We start from the raw sequence: 22350 nt of genomic DNA, 5'->3' as shown, positions 1-22350 counted from the left end.
GCAGTGGCTCCTCTGGAAGCCTTCAGCTCTCTGTGGTGGCGGGTGACAGATTTTTGCAGCAGAGAATGACGGGTTCAAAGCAGTACTGAGCCGGGTATTCACCAGAAACACAGCTTCCCACTCGGCACAAGCCCCCTCCGTGGCTGCAGCTGTCTGGTCCTTGAGCCTCTCCTGGACAAGGGAGCAGCAAATTCATGGATAAAATTAGTGGGGTTCCTTCTGGCACCATGGTCCCAGCCAGCCAAGCCAGCACTGGGAGCACACAGAGATCCTGGGCACCTCGAGCACACCCAGAATCCCCATCCCACAGACAGGTTCAGATATCCATGTTGGAAATCCCAAGCTGCTGAGCCAACCTTCCTCAAGGAATGTTTTATCATGGAGTTGTTTTTTCAGGATGTTGGCAAAGACTGTGCATGGGAGGTCAGAGGGGTTGTCCTCTCCCTGCCAAGGAGGCAACTGCAGCCTGAGAAAAGGCAGGAACATTTTCCCAGAGCACAGGGTTTCTTCTTTAGGGCTTCTCCCAACTCAGTGATGTGCTCCATTTCCACAGCTTCCTCCCCGATCATTTTTTGTATTCCCCCAAGAGATTAAATAATGAAATTTCCCAAAGTGCCTCACCCACTCTCTCACCCAGAAAACCTCTTTCCTCAGTACCTATCACACAGTGAAGAAAGATTATCCCTGTTCCCAGATATCCTATTCACCACCCAGGCCTTCCTGGTCTTACCGTGCTGGGTCAGGGAGATGAATATGAGAACAAACACGAGGATCCCCATTCCTTTGGCTCTGCTGGAAAATCGCAGGGCTGGGAGTGAGATTTCACAGAAGCCTCTGTATGCTGCTGGCATGCTGGATGGCATCCGGAAGAGGGGAGGAGTAGGCAGGAGTTAATTATGTTCCAGTCCCCAGAGTAACATTTGCTGCTGAGAAATCCTTTCGTGTCGTTCTGACCCTGCGCTGCTGCTCCAAACAATGTTGACTTTTTTCCACGTTCACTGGTTACTGGCTTTCCTGACTCCTCTCCTTGGCAGCTGGCATTTTGGGCTGGTAGAATTCCAGCTGGAAAAAAAGAAGCTCAGGGAGATCCTCTGCCCTTCACCTGCAGCCAGCAAAATCCCTTGGAAGTGACAGGGAGGAGGGAAGCAACCTGCAAGGGAAGAGTTCTGAGGATCTGCAAGGAGGAGAAGGATGCAGGCTGGGAGTGATTAATTTTTAATCTGAGCTCATGTGAATATTTCCTCCAGCTGAAACCTGGGTGTTATTTTTTTCCCCAGCTTTGGCTTCCGAGGAATTTGGGAGGCTTCATTCCTGAGTGTGATGAGCACACAGTGCTGGTAGAAGAGCTCTTAGTTCAGCAGTGCACCCCGTGGTGGTAAATCTGTGGTGAGTGTGCAGCTCTGGCTGTAAAATCTGATATTCCAGCTGCCCTGCCTGGTGCTGCTGTTTGCTGTCCCTTCAGCTGTGGTAATAAAACTGCTCTGTGAACACATCTTAAACTGGCAGGCTAAGGAGTAAAATTAAAAGCACCTTTCTCCCTAAAAAAATACCCAAACAGAACAACATAACTAAAATCATAGTCATTTAGGTTGGAAAAGGCCTCCAAGTTCATTGAGTCCAACCATTTCCCAGCTGTCCCAAGCCACCACTAAATCATGTTCCTAAATGCCACATCTGTCTCTCTTTTAAATCCCTCAGAGATGGGGACTCCATCACTGCCCTGGGCACCCTGTTTTAATGCCTGACCATCCTTTCCATGAAGAAATTCCTCCTGATGTCCAACCTGACCATCCCCTGGCACAGCTTGAGGCTGTTCCTTCCCATCCTGTCCCTGTCCCCTGGGGGCAGAGTCTGACCCCCCTGGCTGTCCCTTCCTGTCAGGGAGTTGTGCAGAGCCAAAGGTCCCCCCTGAGCCTCCTTTTCTCAGGCTGAGCCCCTTTCCAGCTCCCTCAGCTGCTCCCTGAAGCATCCAAGGAATGACTGGACGTGTCACTCAGTGCTCTGGGCTGGGTGACAAGGTGGAGATCGGTCACAGGCTGGGCTCGATGACCTTGGAGATCTTTTCCGACCTTAATGATTCTGTGATTAGGTGTCCTCAGTCTTCTAAAGCATTCAAGTGTAAAATCAAACATGGTAAATAAGATTAGGCTGGTAAGAAGGATTAGGGGATGGGGTTTCCAAGGATGCAACAGCAAATTTTTGTGTAATTCTGCACGTGGGCCTAATAGAGAGACATTCTGCCTCTTTCCATAAATAAATGACTGTTACACCTGATTATTTAGCATTTATTGCCTTCTTTATATAAAGACATGTCACCTCTAGTTAATTACACACTTTGCATGTTGAAAACAGCAGACACATCTACAACACTTGGAATAAAACTTGTTTGCTTTCTTGGCTGTTCATTCCCATGGTTTTCTGCAGTCCCACGAGGTCCTTGTCACACTTCTGTGCAGCACTTCCATCCTCTGCGAGGACAGAGCCCCTCTTGCTCTTGCAGACATCTGATTTCTGGGGGCACACAATGGCCTCCCTCATCTTGGCAGATGTGGAAGTTGGATGTTGTGTCTGAAATTCAGAGGGTAAAGTCAAACCAGGAAACCTGACACTGCCATCCAAACCATCTCATACACAAAGATTGTTGGGAAGTTGTGCTTACTGTGTCTCCAAAAGCAAAGACACAAAAATGAGCTTTGGGGTTTATCACAGCACTTCTGTAAAAGAAGGAATTTGTGACCCACCAGCTTGAAAAAGAATTAACTGAGGGAAAGATATTGTAGAGCTGTGAAAAAGATGGATGCAGAATGACTACATTTCAAGTAGGTGGCACTGAGTAAAGTTGTGAGGGATGACGTTTTAAAAGAAATGGAAGGAATTCCTAACCTGGGGGGAAAAATCCAGTAAGATCTTTTAAACACAAGAATGCCTAAATCTAAAAATCCTGAGCTGCAATTTCACGAAAGCCAGAATAATATATAAGAAATGTTATGATATGGTTGTGGTCACTTTACACACACAGAGTAACTGCAAAGAAATATCCACTTCTTGCCATGGACGGATCCAGGATGCCGGATCAGAGGAACTTTAGGATTAGCACAGTTGTTTCTAAAGTATATATTCATAAATGATTTATGCTGAGGGTTATCTATTGAGGAGCACCAAAACCAAGCAATTCTGTGAAGATTCAGGTAAAATAACAGGGAAAAGATCAGTTGGCACCTATTAAGCACAGCAGAGTGGGTGCAGCCAGCAGCGCCCCAACAGATAATTATAGGAAGATTTACCAAGGAAAGAGGACTCTCTGTGGGCCAAAACTTTCATTGTATTTCCCCAGTTGGAGGTAGAGCTTTGGGTTATTTTGGCCAGCTCCAAAGGCTCCACACTGATGTCAGTGGAGGAACACACAGGTCCATCTTTGTACATGGAAAGAGATGGCTTAGACCCCATGCCTGGAAATGTCCAAGGCCAGCTTGGATGGGGCTTGGAGCAACCTGGGATAGTGGAAGGTGTCCCTGCCCATGGCAGGGAGTGGAACTGGATGAGTTCACCATGGGATGATGGATTTAAGTTCCCTTCCAACCCAAACCATTCAGTGATTCTATGATTTGGTGGCAAAGTTTCTTTTGTTGAGTTCAGCCATTTCTCCCCCCGATTTTGCCCTCTTGGCAGGGTTCCCACACGTACCAACACAGCAGGTCCTCCGGCGCCGATAGCAAGTCCCAAAGGCAGCAAACGGCTCTGGGCAGGATTTCAGGTGGAAGCAGTATCCGTGGTATTCCAAACAACGCAAGGTGTCCCTGGGCAAGCCGAGACCTACGGGGGGAATGGGATTCCCAGCTGTGCTGCAGGATCAGTCCATTCTCATCTCCATTCCTCCTGCTGAAACCCCACAGACCCCAGTTAGGGATCTGGCATAAATACCCCCAAAACCCAGAAGTTTTGAGGAACTCCTGGGACCTCAGAGCATTTCAAGGAAGGTTTTTTGTACAACTGGAGTGAAATATAGAGGTTGATGGCAATTTTCTGAACATATCCTGGCCATTCATGCTATAATGGGAAGGAACAGCCCAGTCTTGGATGCTTCTGAGTTCTGGGACTGCAGCGTTGCAGGGACATGCAAGGGACAACATGATCACCACATGCCTTGAAGATAAAATTATGGCTTTAAAAAACCCTCAAAAGAAGGATCTGGCTCAGTTAACAGGAACAAGCAGTTAGCCCAGTCCCTTCTTTCTCTGGAAGCCTTTCTTCAAGGTGAGGAGGTTCATTAAGCATGAAGAACGTGTAGGATAAAAACACAATCAGAAGATGAGTCAGTGCAGCAGAAGGGCTGAGGAAGGGGAACCAGGATATTCAGACAGCTGAAGTCAGTGGTGAAGTTCAACCTGAACAATACCAGGGAACACCTCTGCTCGCTTCTACAGTACACAGAGGGGACAATTTTTAACCCTGGGGTTAGAAGAGGAGGTGATTTCCTGGATTGTCACCATCTAATAGTGCCACAAAAGACATTTCAAAGAGTCATAGGACCCAACACCTGGCAGAAGCTTGTGTGGGGAGGTTCTGGTGTGGCACCTGCTCACCATTCTTCTTCTAGACTGAGATAATAGGGAACTGCTCTAAGAAAAGGAGCTGAGGAGAACATTCTGCACCACCACACGAGCGAGCTGTACCTCCTGCACAGGCAAACCCCAGCATGGGGCTTGGCCCTTACCTGGAACAGCCTGGAGGAGGAAAAGCAGGAGAGCCATGAGGCAGGAGAAGAGCTTCATGGTGGAAGGTCTCAGCTGCAGTGTGGAGACAGCAAAACAATGCCAGAGCCTTTGAGGAGGGGAGGAGGGAGCACTCTGGCATTTATAGGGCAGTGGGAACAGCTGTGGCTGTCTGGGGAGCCTTGGCAGGGGTGGCAGGGGAAGGCAGCGGGTACAGCCTGACCTCTGCACGTGGCTAAACCTGAACAATGGCTCAGGGGCACAAAACACAAGGGGACAAAGAGCTGTGCCTGCCTGCCTGGCCACTGGGAAGGCTGCTGGGAGGGCCCCTTATCAATATGGGTCCACCCAGAGCGCATCATTAACTTGAAACGTCAATGTGGTTGGTAATGGGTTATCTGGAGGAAATTAGCCATTGTTTCATGGGAGAGAAGGCAGATGGAATATCACAGAATCATCATGGAATCATAGAACAGTTTGGGTTGGAAAGGACTTTAGAGATCATCCAGTCCAACCCCCTGCCATGGGCAAGGACAGATTTCACTATCCCAAGTTATCCAAGCCCCATCCAACCTGGCCTTGGGCAGTTCCAGGGATCCAGGGGCAGCCACAGCTTCTCTGGACAACAGAAAATATCTGATCCTGCTGCTTGTCCTGTGATGCAACATCTGTTCCCAAGATAAAGAAATAAATTATTATGATCATTCCATACACAAACATATAAAATAGTTGTAATTTTTTCTGTAAAAGGTGCTGTGAAGAACAAAAAAAAAAAAACAAAAAAAAAAAAAAAAAAAAAAAAAAAAAAAAAAACCAAACAAACAAACAAAAAAAATGTTTAGTGGAAGCTCTTCCTGTCCATGTCAGGGGTTTGGAATGAGATGATTTTTCAGATCCCTTTCATCCCAAACCCTTCTGCCACTCCATGTTTCTATGATACATGAAGTGCAGATTATCAGTTTTCAGGTGTCACCAGCAGCACCTTCAACTTGGGAGGTGCACAAAGAGTGCATGACAAGTGAGATTGAGAAAAACAGGGCCAGGAGACAAGCTCCTTTCAAAAGGCCTTTATTAAGAACAGCTCTTGGGTGGGGAACCCGAGGGGTCGCGCACACCGCCACTGCTCCCACAGGGCAACGCTGAGGAGGAGGAGTGCAGCTTTGTCACTCGGCAGAGCTGGGGCTTCCATTCTCACAAGAGTCCTCAGGAAGACAATGTTGGCTCGTAGTCTAGGGGTGTCATCCCGACTGAGTATTCTTTAAGTCATGGTGACAGGACGGAATCTGGCTCTGTAAATGGTGCGTGATTCCGGGTAGTGCAGCCAGTTTAAAACTATAGTTTATGTGCTGGCTTGCTGTTTTTTAAGAGAGTTCATACAATACCAACAGCTCCTCATTAAAATTCAGTCCGGGTGCAAGTCCCTCTGGGAGCAGGGGAAGTGGTTCCTGACCTGACGGAAAAGGATACAAGTACCGGGGTGCAAGTCCTTCTGGGAGCAGAAAAAGTGGTTCCCGGCAGAAAGGGATACAAGCACAGGGCTACAAATACAGGGTAAGACAGTAACACTTAACAATGGCAAACAAAGTACATTCAACAACGGACTAACACTCCCAGTTAAGATCCTATTAACTTTGTCAACTTTATTAACATTAACTACCAATTGCCACCCTGGAAAAAGAACTCCCATCCCCAATGTTTCACTTCTTACAAGATTAATGAGTTTTCCTCAGTATTTGTCTGCACAGAGTTTGAATGATATCAACAGACAAGTGGAAGTGGCAGCTGACAGCCCAGGTTCTCCCTCCAACATTTACTTCAGCCTCTTTCTGCACAAGGTATTTATTGATGTTGTTCTGACCCAGCAGCCTCGATATCAATACAAACTCCCCCTCAGCCATGTGCATTGTTCTCTGTCTGCCTCCCTGCTTTCTTTGTTTGCTTTCCTTTGCAAATTTGCAGGTGCCATCCAGTCCTGAAGGAGAAGTGTTTGTGTCCATTTCCAGGTACTCCAGGGACAGGAATGAGACAAAGGCTGCAACACGAACCCCTCAGCTGGCTCAGGTTCCCACTGCATCCAAGGGGATCCTAGCTGAGATATTCATCTCAGCTCTCAAGATCTGTCATTGTACTTTGTCAGACTGGAGCAGACACTCACCTTTCTCAACAATTATTTTTTAAATCACAAAAAAAAAAAAAGAAAAAAAAAAAAAAAAGGTCTTGTTCTGTAGTGATGGCCTGGAAATGTTTGGCTTTTAAAATTTTATTTCCATGGGAGGTGAAGTACAAATTTCAAACCTGAAGTGTGTTAACAATAGTGTAAGAGGAGTGACTGCCCAGTAATCTCACATTCAGAATCCCTCTCCATCATTTCCAGAATGTCCTCACTATCAGACCACAAAGTGCTCATACAATCACAGTCCCCTTCAAATTAGGATCAGAAATTATCACAGAAAAAACCCCAACTCTTTGAAATTCAAGCACCATCTCAGTCTGCCTTGATGCTTCTGCACTTTGTTTGCTTGTTTTTGCTCTCATCCTTTCCCAGGTTACTTTCCCAGGTTATTCCAGGTCAGAGATGTGTTTTATATGGATCACAAAAGAAATGCTCACACACAGTGGAAATTCTGCCCCTTGCCTAAGGATCTCTTGTGAGAAGCTGCCAAGGGAGCTGGGAAAGGGGCTCAGCCTGGAGAAAAGGAGGCTCAGGGGGGACCTTGTGGCTCTGCACAACTCCTGACAGGAGGGGACAGCCAAGGGTGGGTCGGGATCTTCTCCCAAGAAACAAGGGACAGAGCAATAGGAATCACCTCAAATTGCACCAGGGGATGTTTAGATTGGGAATTAGGAACAATTCCTTCACAGAAAGCCCTGTCCAGCCCTGGCACACCTGCCCAGGGCAATGGTGAAGTCCCCACCCCTGGAGGTTTTGCTGATCTGGCCTGGGACTCACATCCCTTTGAGTAAGGGAGTTTTTATGAAAAGGGAAGACTCCTCATTCATTTTGAAGTTTTCAGTCATGGCACAGCTCTGAAAACAATACCTGGGACTCTAAATTTATGGGAAACATCTGCTTTCCCTGAGCACTTAACCAGATTTGTGTTATGGCAATGTAAATCAGCAGGATTTGACTGCAGTTGGGCTGAAGTGGTCCTGAAACTGGCTGAAAACCTGACTTTATTTACAACATTGTGAGCAGCAAGTGATAGAGTGGGATGGATGAGGAGAGGTGCCACTGGGATTGGCAGCAGGGAAAAATATGGGGGGAAAATCTAATAGCAACCATTGGGGTTGAATAGGCAAAAACTTTGAGCCGTGGAGGAAAAAACACTGTATTTCCAGGAAGGAAACAAGCTGAATTTCCAGCCTGACCTTAGGATGGAGGATCCTTCACTGGATGAAATTAATCTCCAGCCTGATTTACAGCTCATGGAGCCCATGAGCTGGTTCCTGGCTCCCTCTTGTGGGAAAAGGTGCTGGAGGAGGAAGAGACCTCGTGGTGCAGGATTTGCTCAGGTGGAAAGGTAAAAGCAAGAGGAAATGCCTCTTTGCTCCATCCTCAGCACTGTTAATTCAGAGTAAATGAGTGGTGATTATTAATAGGTTTGGACAGCAGGGATGGGATTTGGTTTCAGACATCAAATTTTACAGAGGAATTGAATTTTTGGAGGGACTTTCTTACATTCAGGGTAAGTGTTAACTATGAAGTTAATGTTTCCTAACTTCATATAATTTTATAACATTTCTATAGCTTTATAACTTTTTTTAGTCTCTGTAACTATAGTAATACTGAGAACTCTGCACTTACCAGGATTAGGCTGAGCCAGGGTGGATTTTCCTGGTGCTTTGCCCATTGCACTGCTGGCCACAGCCCTCCCTGTATTGCCCCTCTCCAGACACCCTGTTTCCCAGCAGAGTGTCTCCAGCATGTCTCCATGGGGTAGGAATGAAGATGGGAATGGAGTTGGAGAGGGCTAAGGAAGGCTTCACCTCCTTACTGGTATGGTTATCCATGGCAGCCTTGCCCCAGGAGCCCATGAGGAAAGGACTGGGCAGCTGGAGCTGGTGGTGGCCCTTGCCTGCACTGGGTGGACATCCTGCCCTCCTTGCAGGAGCTCCAGGTGCCACTCCCAGCCAGCACAGGGCTGTGGCTGGGGCAGGACACCAGGAGCTGTGTCTGGCCTGAGCCCACGCGTGCTCCACTTTACCCAAAACCATTTCAGAGTCCACAGCCAAAACCCACCTTGAGCTGTCCTGTGTTCCCCCCTGGGCCACCATCTTCCCTTGGAGCATCCTTGAGCGTGGTTCCTGCCCTCGCTGACCCCGTAGGGCCCCTCATCCCACCCAGTTCCTTCATCCTGCAGCCTGGGCTGGTCTCAGAGCCAGGCCTTGGCCACCCTCCCCTCAGGTTGTCCCTCCACAGCCACAGCCCTGCTCCCGGGATGCAGGGACACCCCAGGGTGGTCCCCATGGAAAGGACATTCCTGGTGGCCAATCCCAGTCCCCTGGACCCCTCCATCCTGACCTCGTGGCGCAAGGGCAGCGCATCTGACTCCAGATCAGAAGGTTGTGTGTTCAAATCACACCGGGGTCAGTCTGGGGCACTGCTGGCACCCCTCTGCTTTTCTGGGGGGCTGTTCTGTGGAAGGGTGTCTTAGGCTGGGGGTGTGTATTCTATTTCCATCTGTTGGGGGTGTGGCAGTTATCCTCTGTTAATTGGGCAGCTTTTCTTTATCTCTTCCACAACCAATCCTCCCTCCAGGAGATCTCTTCTGTTCATGGGCCAGTGAGTGTCACTGCACAGCTGATAAAATTCCATCATCCCACTGGGAGATGCTCCACCCAGGGGGACAAGCCAAGCATTCCTACCTGGATAGAATCTGAGCTTTGGAACACCACAGCAGCCTTTTGCACTGGATTCCCAGAGAAGCAGCTTTCTTCTCCACTGGATTCCCAGAAGACCTGGCTCATCTACAGCAGCCCTGGAGCTTCAGAGGAAAACTCCAGCCTTGTACAGGATCCCTGCTCCAACACAACCACAGCTGGCACTGCAGGAGGGCTGAGCCACCATGGAATGGGACTGTGCCACCACTCTGACCCACAGGGTGTCAGGGCGTATTCTGACTGTGTGGTTTATTTTTGAACTATTGCATTTGTATTTTTAATTTTTCTAGTAAAGAACTGTTACTCCTATTCCCATATCTGCCTGAGAGCCCCATAATTTCAAAATTATAATAATTTGGAGGGAGGGGATTTGCATTTTCCATTTCAAGGAAGGCTCCTGCCTTCCTTAACAGACTTTGCCTTGTCTTTGTGTTGAAAAGACTCTGTCTTTTCAAACCAAGACAGAGGGGCAGGGCTTAGAGTGTAGGGGCATGGACTAGACTATATGGGAAACATGATGCCCAGAGCTCTCCTTTGAGCAGGGAGCTGTGCTGGATGGAAATTATGGGTCAGGATGCAAGCAGGGAGGTTTTGTTGTGGTGGGTATTTGCCATAATTTAGCTCAAAAAGGAGTTAATGCCTTCCTCAGGAAAATGCAGGAAACTTTTTAACTCCGGGCTCAGTCGCTTCTGGAGGACCTGGACATGCTTGCCTAGCAGGGTAACACGGGGTGCTGTGGTCAGTCCAGGGGATATCTGAAGGGGAATCAAGAGCAATTATGCTGTGTGGGATTATGGAAAAAGGGACAAGTTTCTGATGAACAACATGGAAAGTTTTTTTTCAATATTAAGAAAGACCATCTGGAAACCTTTAGTCTGGGCAATCACAGCTTGAGGACTGCCTGAACACTGTGGAAACAACCCCTAAGAAAGCCATGCCCAAAAAGAGGAAAGATGTGAAAATGACTGGAAGGCCAAGGATTTACCAAAGCAGACCACCCTAGACCAAAATAATAGATTTCTTTGAAGAGATTATTTCTTTGGGAGTCAAGTGGACACTGAGGAACATCATTTGTCTTGACTTTGGTTTCACCTCTGACAAGATCTCCCAGCAGCAGGACACAAACACAGAGCAGCTGAGCTCAACCCAAAGGCAAATCAAGGGGCCAGGACCAGGCACTGAGGGGGTTGGGGTCACTGTTGCTGGTCCAGGGGACCCTTCACTGCTGGATGCTGAGCTGGAGTGGGTCGGGGTCTCTGTGGTGGGAGCAGAGGCTGTTCCACAGAAGGAAGGACATGGCCAGCCTGGCAGGGATGTGGGGATGACCAGGGGACAGGGCCAGTGGCGCAATGGACAACGCGCCTGACTACGGATCAGGAGATTGCAGGTTCGACTCCTGCCTGGCTCAACCCTTTTAGCCCACAGAAATTCCTCCTGCTCCCTTTCTGAGCACCTTCCTTCTCCTGCTCATCATCCATCCTTCCTCAAGCTCTTGATGTCCTGTCCCACACTATGAAAGGGCAGGTCTGTGGCCCACACCAGAGCCAGGGACACTACAGCAAATCCCACAGTGGAACGCAGGTACCTCCTGAACTGCTGTTCCACAGCCAGGACAGAGCCAGCACTCCCAGGTTGTCCTGGCACCTCGTGTGCCCTGGTCCCAACCCCCTCCAACGCTCACACTGGTCTTGCTGCCCTTTGTCAGCACCTTGCCAAGTTCTGCATGTGACAGCAATGGTCTCAGAGTGGGTCCCAGAGAAGCTTTGATGTTTCCATCCTTGGAGATATTTAAGGTTTGGCTACAACCTGATACCAAAGACTGTTGTGCTCTGACTGGGGATTGGATCACCTGCTTCCAAAGGATCTCCTAAAATCTATTTTTTCCTATATTTAGTTAATTCTGTCATAAAGCCCATCCAGTGATGGGAAGCCCCCAGAGCTCTGGGAGGGCAGGGCCAGTGGCGCAATGGACAATGTGCCTGACTAGGGATCAGGAGATTGCAGGTTCAACTCCTGCCTGGCTTGCAATTTTCCTGCCCACAGTCTGGCTGTCCTATTGATGGTGTCAGGGGCTTCTTCCCCCATGGTGCCCTGCCTCTCTCCAGTGTTGTCTCTTCCTGCACAGCAAAACTTCCCTCGCATCAGGGCAGGCTCTGACTGGACACACTGGCAAATAAAATTCTCTGTGAGATGGTAAATCACCAAGAGAGGAGCCCAGAGAGGCTGTGGCCTCTACATCCTTGGAGATATTCAGAGTCTGAGCATGCAGTCCTGATCTGCACGTCATAAATTAAGCAGAAGTCTGGACTGGAGACTGCCACATGTCATTTTCATCACAAATCACTGTTATTTTATGTAAAATTCTCATTTCCACGTTCTTTTGTTACTTCATCCCACATCTGCACACTTGTGGTGCTGTCATCACTGTTTTGTACCTTCACTGTGTCTGTGGTTTGGGCCAGGAAGGTTGAAGGTGTCCATGTGCAGGGTAGCCCACAACAATTGGCCATCAAGCAAGATGCTACAGCTCACCTGCCCATCCCTCTGTCACCAGGCTGGAGCAAGTGGAGGTGGCCTTGGGCTAAGCTTTCCTCTCCACTGGGCACCACAGAGGGTTCTATAAGGCCTGGGAAGTTTAACTGTACATCCCACAGGGAGGCAAGGTGTGCCCTCCACCCCTCCAGAGCAGCTGGGCTGATCCTGGAGCTCAGTAGAGGCATCTCCTCTCCTGGGTGGTGGAACCAGTGGGACCACAAGTGAGGAGGGAAAGGCTGATATGGAATGGGCAGGTGGGAGCAAGGTGAGATCCTGCCACTTCCCTTTAACCACCAATAAATCCATGTGGTCCTGAAGTGAGGACAGCAGGTGGGATCAGAGGCTGGGGCCAGTTGCTCAGTGGATCATGAACACATCTAACTATGGATCAGGAGTCTGCAGGTTTAAGTCCTGTCTGGATCACCCTGAGGCTGGTGGTGGAGGTGACAAGGGACAACTGTCTTCCTGAGGCCCTTAACCTTTCAGGCTTTTTTTCCATCTCTGCAACATCACCATCACAGGAACATCTTTTTGTGACATCAAAGCTGTGAGCAGGGCACTGCTTCCAGAGCAGAACTTGGCAAGGCACTGACAAAGGGCAGCAAGACCAGTGTGAGCCTTGGAGGGGGCTGGGACCAGGGCACACGAGGTGCCAGGACATCCTGGGAGTGCTGACTCAGGGACAGCAGTTCAGGAGGTATCTATGCTCTGTTTTGGGATTTGCTGTGGCATCCCTGGCTCTGGTGTGGGCCCCATGTGGGACACAACTTCAGGAGGAAGGATGGATGATGGGCAGGAGAAGGAAGGTGCTCAGAAAGGGAGCAGGAGGAATTTCTGTGGGCTAAAAGGGTTGAGCCAGGCAGGAGTCGAACCTGCAATCTCCTGATCCGTAGTCAGGCGCGTTGTCCATTGCGCCACTGGCCCTGTCCCCTGGTCATCCCCACATCCCTGCCAGGCTGGCCATGTCCTTCCTTCTGTGGAACAGCCTCTGCTCCCACCACAGAGACCCCGACCCACTCCCAGCTCAGCATCCAGCAGTGAAGGGTCCCCTGGACCACCAACAGTGACCCCAACCCCCTCAGTGCCTGGTCCTGGCCCCTTGATTTGCCTTTGGGTTGAGCTCAGCTGCTCTCTGTGTTTGTGTCCTGCTGCTGGGAGACCTTGTCAGAGGTGAAACCAAAGTCAAGACAAATGATGTTCCTCAGTGTCCATTTGGCCATTGTGGAAGGAATTGCATTGTCTCAGTGTTCTGCCCTTGGGAAGTCCATGGTCCCTGTCTCCAGCCATCATCACATTCTTCCTTCATTTCAGGAACATTCTCACCTGGCCTTTGAGGTGGGATGGACCAGACTCTTCTTTTTTACTCTTTTCTTGAAACAATTCCTAGTGGTGTTCATCAGGAACCTCTCTCCATTTCCATCACCTTACACTGAACCATTGTCCTTAAACACTCCAGGACTGACTGTGCCACCTCACCTGGTCTTACAGGGAAACACCACATGGAGATAAGTCCAGGTCCCCCAGGAGTGACTGAGCCTGCAGTTGTGGAGCTTTTTCCTCTTATCAGAGAAAGCCTTCACTCTCTTCAGCTTCTTCATCAGGCAAAGTGCAGCAGACACCCACCACACCTCCCTGCTTTGTCCTGCACTCTGGTTATAACCTGTGCCCTGTGAATCATGGGTTTGATATCCATGCATCTTCCACGTGAATGGAGCTTCTGTCCCCAGGGAGGTACTGGGCTGTGGAGTTTTTGCTTTTTTTTGTTAAGGTTGGGATTAAATATGTGAGATGGAATTTCATGTTTGGACCCAGATGTTTATTAGTTTTTATCTATATTATAGTTTTACATACTGTGAGTTCTACTGTATTATATTTTACCAAACTAAAAATGAAGTTGTATCTGTCTGTGTCCCTCTCTAAGGTTTTTTAAGGATAAACTGTTTAATTAAGAAATGACACTTACTATATTCTAAAACCTTAAACTCTAAGTTTCCTACTATGTGATATTACACACTTCTGTTCAAACTACACACCCATAATGCCAGCTCTGTCATTCATTTTTGGAAGCCTTCTCCACAGCCTCAGGTCAAATGCAGTGTTCTCTTGGGGGTCAGTGCCTGTCAGCACAGAAATGTAAAATTCTTAGTAATCAGGGTTCCAGCACTGGGCCACCATTTTTCCTGTCCCTCTGGAGACACCACATCCAGGAGTCTGTTTCTCCTGGGAGAGGCTCTGCAGGGCTGCTCTGGGCTGTGGCCATTTTTGTCCTTCTTCCTGTGAAGTTTCTCATTTAGAGCCCTCTTTTTTTAGCAAGGCAAGGCAGGCAAAGATGGTGCCACTCCTGTGTCAGGTGAAGCAAAATTCCCGTTCCCTCAAAGAATGCCCCAAATTCCAGGATGATATTTGGGGGGAAAATATCCCACCCCTGACCTCGTGGCGCAATGGTAGCGCGTCTGACTCCAGATCAGAAGGCTGTGTGTTCAAATCACACCGGGGTCAGGATGTCCCCTCTGTGGTGTTGTGAGATGGGCATTTCCTGTACATTTCCTTTTGCCTTCCCACTCTGTAAATCTGTACCCCAAATTCCTGCTGAAGGGCAGGGGATGAGCCATGGCAGAGTGGTCTTTCCTTGCTGGATGAGTGTTCAAAGTATTTTCAGAGTTTTGCTTCTTCAAAGCATCACTTCAGCTTTCCCTTATCCTATGTTGGCAAAGCTGACAGGAATAGGGGGCACCCCAGATGTGGCTTCATGTCAGGGTATTAATTCTTCTGGTCCCAAAACCCCTTTGGAAAGTCAAGGAACTGTTAGGGGGGATAAGATCCCTTTATACATTCTTCCTCGGATTGAATAATCCCAATTTCTCCCCATGTCTCTCCACATCCCCCATATCCAACTCCCCCACCACCTTGACGGCTCTCACTGAACTTGCTTCACTGTGTCAGTGAGGTTTTTTTGTTGATTCTTTTGAAACACCTGGCTGTGGGGAGCCTAACCTGAGCCATCAGGACTGGTCATCAGGACCTTTAACTCTCTGCTTAGTCTTCTTTTGATTCCCCATGGTGAGCTGGACAGAGGGCATGGAGGGCTGGAAAAAAGGCTTGAATCTGTAAGAAGGACCTTATATGAGTTATAATTCATAAAAAGTAGTTGAACTCCTTTAAAGGCTCTTTCAAGGTGAATTTTAAGATATATAAACAGGAGACATACTGAGATAAGACAATGGATCAATAAGAAATACAAGAAGCTGAGATCCCTTATTCCATAACTCCTGGAGTGCCACCAAAGGGTTGAGTGAGCAGGGATTTCCTCAAGATGTCGCTGCCTCACTGCTTTCAATGTCACAGAATCATGGAGGTTGGAAAAGACCTCCAAGATCATTAAGTCAATTGTCCTTGTCTTTGGCTCTGTCTCCATAATGTGATTTTCTGTCCCTTTGACTTCTCAGAATGGAAAGAAACTCAGGTATTTCCTTTTGTAAATCTTCCACACATGAAAAAGCCCCAAATAGCACAATGTCCAAGATGCTGTATTTGGGACAACTGGCACTCTCTTGAAAGGATATCTGGTAGGAAGCATTATTCTTGTAGACTTCCCACCAGAACTATTTTCACTGCAGGCAATGGGAACAGTTTTACATTTCATAAAAAAAAAAAAATGCTGACTTTACAACTATTCTCACTTTTCAAAGGACCAAACTCTTAAGACTTCTGAAAGCATTTATATATATATATCTATATCTATATTTTTTTTTTTTAAAGCAGGAGCATTTTGAGTCACAATCTAGGGAAGGCATCCCTGCTCATGACAGGGGTGTTGGAATGAGAGGATCTTCAAGGTCCCCTTTCAACCCAAACCATTTGATGATTGATGATGTGAAGAGCCTGGTGATGAGGTTTAATCAAAGGGACACTTCAACAGAGAGTGGAACTTGTCTCCAATTCAAGAAAAGTTGTCATAAACTATTTAATAGCCAATATTGTTTCATAATCTTGAGACTCTCCAAATGTTTCCAGTTAAAATACTCTGTCTTGCATAAACAAGGAAATCTTTGAGGCTGCATCAAATGGGGAGATGTGAGGGAGAAAGGCTTAAAATATTCCATATTGCTGTAAATTCCTGTAACAAATTCTCTTTCTTATATAACTTCATTTTTCATTGAAAATGCAGTTCTCAGGGAATTGTGACCAGCCCTATTGAGGTCTGTTACACAAAGTAGTTTACTCTGAACATTGACTTAGAAGTAGCTTGACCAGAGGAGGATGTGAAACCTGAACACAGGCACGGATTGGGTTCAACTCTGGACTTTTTGTGTCTGGTGGAAATGTTTTTCTGTAGAAATTTGAAGTATGTTTTGTCAGGCAGCAAGGTTGTTTGTTTTGGTTTTTGGGGTTTTTTTTTCTGTCTGTATAAGCAACATAGTGTCACTCTTGTGTCACCAGGCTTCCTTCTAGAATGATCCCATGACTGTTTTGGAAGTTGAAGTTTTGTTTTCATTTCTCTCCACCCTGTTGGTTCAGGTCTCAGTGTCCAAATTGAAGACAAGGTCACGTCTCCCTGTGAGTGACCAAGGACAGGTTTTGTTTTTGGTCTGCTGGACTTTTCTAAGAATATCACAGAAACACGGATTGGAAAAGGTTGGAAGGCACCACTGGAGGTCATTTGGCCCAACCTCCCTGCTCAAGCAGGCTCATCCTAGAAGACACAGGATTGTGTCCAGACAGTTCTGGAATATCTCCAGTGAGGGCGATTCCACACCCTTTCCAGGCAACTTGTGGGTCCTCCTGTTTGTGGAGGGAGGCTCATTCCATGCCAAAAAAAAAAAGATCTTTAGCCTTTATTCCATCAGCACTTCAACCAATCAATGAAGTGACTGCTGGAGAAGTGATGGAGAATGATGGAAGTGATGGATAAACCTATTAACATTTTTAAAATTAATATTTAGATACTAGGAAGAATTTCTTCATGGAAAGGGTGGTCAGGAGTTGGAAGGGGCTGTTCAGGGAGGTGGTGGATTTTCCATCCCTGGAAGTGTCCATGGAATTACTGGACGTGGCACTCAGTGCTCTGACAAGATGGGGATTGGTCACAGATTGGACTCAGTGGTCTGGGAGCTCTTTTCCAACCTAAATAATTCAGTAATTCTGTGATTTTAACAAACTTTGTGTCTCTCATTTCCTCTGGCCAAGCCTGTCCCTGGTGCTCTCATCCCTTCCCTGTTTACATCTACACCTCACTCCTGCCTTAGTGTGGAGCAGGATGGGGGTGCCAGGGCTGTGATTGCTCACTCTTCCATGTGGGGACAAATTTTTATAAATATCTTCAGCAATGGCATGGAAAAAAAAACAAAACCAAAGAGTGTGGTATTGGCCATTTTATTCCAGCTATTTAAAAGCCACACAGACATCAGGGAACTTTATAAAATGGAACAAGTGGGAAAATATATAACATAAATACTCGGGGATAATGGATTTAGGGGAAAATAACCCAGGTTGTGACACTGGGTAATTTCTTTCCCAATGTACATTTTGTTGGCAGCATGTGGCTGATATTTATCTTTCTCTGCAATCAGGAGGCAGAAGGGTTTCAGCTTGTACACTGGTATCTTTAGAATCAGGTCATAAAGCAGTATGGGATGGATTATCAGCTAAGAATCTTCAAGAGAGAAATATTTCCTTGGATTTATTTCAGGGGAAACCACCAATAAAAAAGGCTCAAAGCAATTTCTTATCTCTATCTCTGTTGCAATCCCCAAGCCTAAAAATCGTCAAACTTATTTGTCATCAGATTCCAGACCTTCATTCATAATTAATTTCTTGTAAATGCTTTTTTCTGTTTTTTCAGCTGTCTTGCCAGGTGCAGACCCAGGATGTACTCATGAGTGATTTTCAGGTTGCTGTCTTAGGAACTGGGTGAATATCAGAACAAATTCCAAGAAAACCTGGACAATGCACAGGGACCACCAGCCTTGTGAGCAGACACCAACACTGGCAGTGGATTTAAAAATCAAGAGTAGATTTTTTAAATCTAATAAATGCCTGAATGAATACAAGCCAGAGCTTATCAGTTTGTAGGTACCCATCATCCTAATTGCATTCCCTGCTCTATCACAGTCCATTAGCTTTTCAAAGCCCCAGAAGTGTGTTAGACACTTTTTATGCCTTATATTTGCAGTGAAAAAGTCATGATGGGAATTTTTCCCAAGAAAGAAAATGGCAAGATGAGGCTGGAGAAGATGGCCCTGCTCAGTATATCATTCCCCATCTTCCAAAGTTGATAGAGAAATAATATAGCTCTTAGACTTTTAAGAATGGAAAATCAACCAAATTTCTTTCCTTTGCCTGAACTTTTCCCTGGGATTTTGTCCCTTATGTAAGAACAGGAGCTGCCTGCAAATGGGATTTGATCCAACAGCTTCCTTCCTTCCTTCCTTCTTTCCTTCCTCTATACTTCTGAGATTTTATATCATATTCCTGTAACCAAAACTGTTATTGCAGCTAAATCACTGCACACGACCTATGTCCTTTATGTGGTGGAAATGGCTGATTAAATACAGAACTGCTGTAATCTGAAAGGCCAATTAGATTTTAGGGTAAAAGCCAGAGATTTCACTTATTTGTGGTGTGATTGCAACAGCTTTGGTCCAAATAATGTACCAGGAGAACTGCTGAGTGTCCTGGGGCAGAAGGAGTGAGAGGGGAAGGAGGGAAGGAAAGGCTCGATCTACCCTCTCCTGTGAGAACATCCATAACAAAATGTCCTGGAGCAGCACCATGTCCATGCTGGCAGTAAAGCAGGGTGGGGACAGAGGTACAGGGCCTGTCTCTGTAATATCAGCTAAACTGGCTCAGTTTGGGCCCAGAACTGTCACAAACCCATGGGGGTTGGTATGGGCTAGGAACCACTCCCTGTGGATAGTTCTAATCCAGCCACCTGTTCCTGAAGCTGAAGGAATTCAACAGTATGGATGTGGCCAGCCACCCTTGTTGCCTCAGAATCACGGAATCATTTGGACTGGAAAGGACCTTTGCACCCACACCCACAAACTCAACCTCACTGCCCCTCTGGGGGGCTGGAGATGGGGGTAAAAGGTGGGTTAAACTCTGTTTTATACCCTCAGCAAAGGCATGGGAGTGAAAATGTGCAGATGACTTGAGAAATGCAGCCCTTAATGCTGCTAGGAATCTTGGCCTTTCCAAAGTTCAGTTTCCTAGTGGCTCATTACCCAGGAGGAATCCCATCCTTCAAGGAGGGGGTGAGGTGCTGCTGTTCAAGACGTGGTTTCCCAGGAAAGTCATGCACAGGGGAGCAGGAGCTATTGGCCCTGCGTAGCTCTGTGGAGACATCTGTGCAGAGGGGGCTCAGGGTCATTGAAAATCATCTTGAACGTTTTGTAAACTTCAGCAGATGAGAGTCAGGATGGTTTTTGCCATGTCAACATCTGTGAGGAAGGGAGATAAAAAATTAACAACTCTGTGACTTCCCTGTTTTTTGAGGGATTCTTCCATGCTGGAAGTGTACAGCTGTTGCAATGTCAGCCCTGCTCCCAGCTGAGGTTGCAGCAAACCTCATCCCCCAGCATGGAGACCAGCGAGGTGGGGAAAAAATATCCGTGAATGGAGAGACAAAATGGAAGGAGAGGCAGAAATTATATTTACCTGATGCTCCCAGAGGTTCATCTGATAGATCACAGGATGGAACATTTTGGGTTGGATGGGACCTTAAAGATCATCCAGTTCCATCCTGTGCCATGGGCAGGAACACCTTCCACTATCCCAGGGTGCTCCAAGCCCCATCCAGTCTGGCCTTGGACATTTCCAGGGATGGGGCACCCACAGCTGCTCTGGGCAACCTGTGCCAGTGCCTCACCATCCTCATGCTTTCCCAAGTTGATATTTAAAGGACATCAGATATCAAGGAAATGCTCAGAGTCCTGTCTCTATGACTCCTAAGAAATAGCATAGTCATCTAAAAAGTTCTTTCAATCCACAAAGGGTGTAGTTCCAGGAAAAAACTAATTTCAGGGAAAATAGTTTCAAGAAAAAACATTAACTGAAATTTAAACTAGAAACTAGGAGGCGGGAAAATAGTTTCAAGAAAAAACATTAACTGAAATTTAAACTAGAGCCTGGGAAGTAAAAACAATTGGGTGGTGTAGGAACAAGTGAAGAGCCAGGCATTGCCACTTCTCATCCCCAGCAGATATTGCCCGTTGGGTGGGATAAAACAAACTCCATTCCCAGCTGTGGCCCCTGCATTACACAATGCCCTGATTGGCTCACTGGAAATTGGTGACGTGCTTGATGATGTCATGGCTTGCACAACTGGGTTTTGTCCCTGATATTGACCTTCGAAGTTGTGGGCGGCTTTACAGAGGGCTAGAAATGAGATAACTGAGTAAATCAAAGTATCTAACTATTTCAGGTGACTCCTCCAGCTGGTAGCTGGTTTTCTTTGCTCTTTAGAAGTGTCCAAGGCCAGGTTGGATGGAGCTTGGAGCAACCTGGGGGAATGGAAGGTGTCCCTGCTTATGGCAGGGTGTGGAACAAGATGTTCTTTAAGGTCCTTCCAACCCAAACTGTCCTGTGATATGATATTTCAAGTCATCTTTTATAACTGAATGGACAAGCTTTTTTGTTAGTTTAGTGATACCTTTTCTTTTAGTGTTATCCCTCACTGCGTGCCATCTGTGCAAGTGGAGATCTGCACTGGTTGACTCACAGAGTGGGATTTACACATCCATAATCACTGTGATTTCTCTTGGGGACAGTGGCATTCAAGCAGAGACAGGAATGAAACTCCGTGCAATTCCAAACTTTGATCAGGACACTCACCTGTGTGGAAGACAGATATTTAGATCTCAAAAAAATTATTGTTATTAGTTGTCATTTATAGCAGAAGAAAGATTGATAGCAGCAGGACAGAGGGATTCAAGACAACTGAACCATGAGGATTGGGAGAAGGGCACTTGATGAAGCATCTTATAAAAGGCTCATTTGCAGCAGGTGCCAAAACAGACAAATATGAATAATTCACAGAATTACAGAATCATTAGGTTGGAAGAGACCTTCAAGATCACGAAGTCCAACCCATGCCCTAACACCGCAACTAAACCAGGCACTGAGGGCCACATCCAATCTCTTCTAAACACATCCAAGGATGATGACTCCACCACATCCCTGGGCAGATCATTCCAGAGTTTGATCATTCTTTCCGTAAAAAATCTTTTCCTAATATCCAACCTATATTTCCCTTGGTGCAGCTTGAGACTCTGTCTTCTCGTTCTGTCAGTTGCAATATGTAATAATTGTAATATGATTAGTTGCAAATACAGCCTGGAACTCATAACAGTGCCTTTCTCTGGGTTCTGAGATGACATCATTTGACCATACCCATACTGTGCAATTTTTGGCTTCCAGTCCGAGGTCACCACACCAGGTTGCCTGCTGGAATAGCTCCTAGCCAGGTCTAATCATTGAAACAGCCCAGGAATTTTTGGCAGAGGGCTAGCAGAAGATAAAACTGTCAGGGCTGTTCTAATAATTGAATATTGCAGATGATGAGTTTTCAGTGGTCACATCCTGAATCACTGCTCACACTCTGCTGCCTGAATTAGCTGCAGCTCAGTAAATTGTAATGTGATCTTGGATGTAGCAGGCACAAGGGAGTTGTCTGCTACAGATGAAAACAAGGAGAAGGTCAATGCCATGCTGACCTGACTGATTACAGATATAAATATATATTAATCCAATTCTTGTGGCTGCAGCATTAGCAGCTTCCTACCTAACAAGAATCAGTGGAGTTCCATGATTCTGTTTTTGATGATGATGATGGTGCCAAAGGCAACAGAAACTACCCAGTACAACACAGGAGTAGACATTTAAATGATGCACAGAGAGAAGCATTTAGACCCTGCTCACTGTCTAACATTTAAATGATGCATAGAGGGAAGCATTTAGACCCTGCTCACTGTCTAACATTTAAATGATGCACAGAGAGAAGCATTCAGACCCTGCTCACTGTCTAATGAAGACACTTCTGGTGTTTTATCTTGTCATCAACTGCTCAATAACTCTTAAAATTTAAGGCTTCTGTGTTATTCTGTAAGACACCATCCACACAGAAGTCTCAGTATTTTTCAGGAAAAGCAGCAGCACTAGGGCTGTGTGACACATCAGGGAACTCCTCATCAGGACCAGAGAAGGACCAGTCTTTTCTCCATAA

General features: G+C 46.7%; 1 protein-coding gene and 4 non-coding genes across 5 annotated transcripts; 3 read left to right on the top strand and 2 right to left on the bottom strand.

Moving 5' to 3' along the window:
• Positions 1–2440: 2440 nt before the first annotated feature.
• LOC121347509 (gallinacin-11-like) lies at positions 2441–4772 on the bottom strand. The gene is made up of 3 exons (XM_041426214.1): positions 4715–4772; positions 3685–3813; positions 2441–2568 (listed from the first exon to the last, which is right to left on the bottom strand). The coding sequence occupies exons 1-3, from the start codon at positions 4770–4772 to the stop codon at positions 2441–2443; spliced, it is 315 nt and encodes a 104-aa protein (XP_041282148.1).
• Positions 4773–9231: 4459 nt separating this feature from the next.
• Positions 9232–9303, top strand: TRNAW-CCA. The gene has a single exon. It is a non-coding gene; the product is annotated as a tRNA-Trp (tRNA).
• A 1625-nt stretch (positions 9304–10928) lies between these two features.
• Positions 10929–11001, top strand: TRNAR-ACG. The gene has a single exon. It is a non-coding gene; the product is annotated as a tRNA-Arg (tRNA).
• A 1978-nt stretch (positions 11002–12979) lies between these two features.
• TRNAR-ACG lies at positions 12980–13052 on the bottom strand. The gene has a single exon. It is a non-coding gene; the product is annotated as a tRNA-Arg (tRNA).
• A 1503-nt stretch (positions 13053–14555) lies between these two features.
• On the top strand, positions 14556–14627 carry TRNAW-CCA. Its single transcript has one exon. It is a non-coding gene; the product is annotated as a tRNA-Trp (tRNA).
• The last annotated feature ends 7723 nt before the right edge of the window (positions 14628–22350 follow it).

The sequence above is a fragment of the Onychostruthus taczanowskii genome, unplaced genomic scaffold (assembly GCF_017590055.1).
Source record: "Onychostruthus taczanowskii isolate IOZ18803 unplaced genomic scaffold, ASM1759005v1 scaffold90, whole genome shotgun sequence".
In the NCBI taxonomy this organism is placed as follows: domain Eukaryota; kingdom Metazoa; phylum Chordata; class Aves; order Passeriformes; family Passeridae; genus Onychostruthus; species Onychostruthus taczanowskii.
Note: the sequence above shows the minus strand (reverse complement) of the source record. Positions and strands in the feature narration are given on the sequence as shown.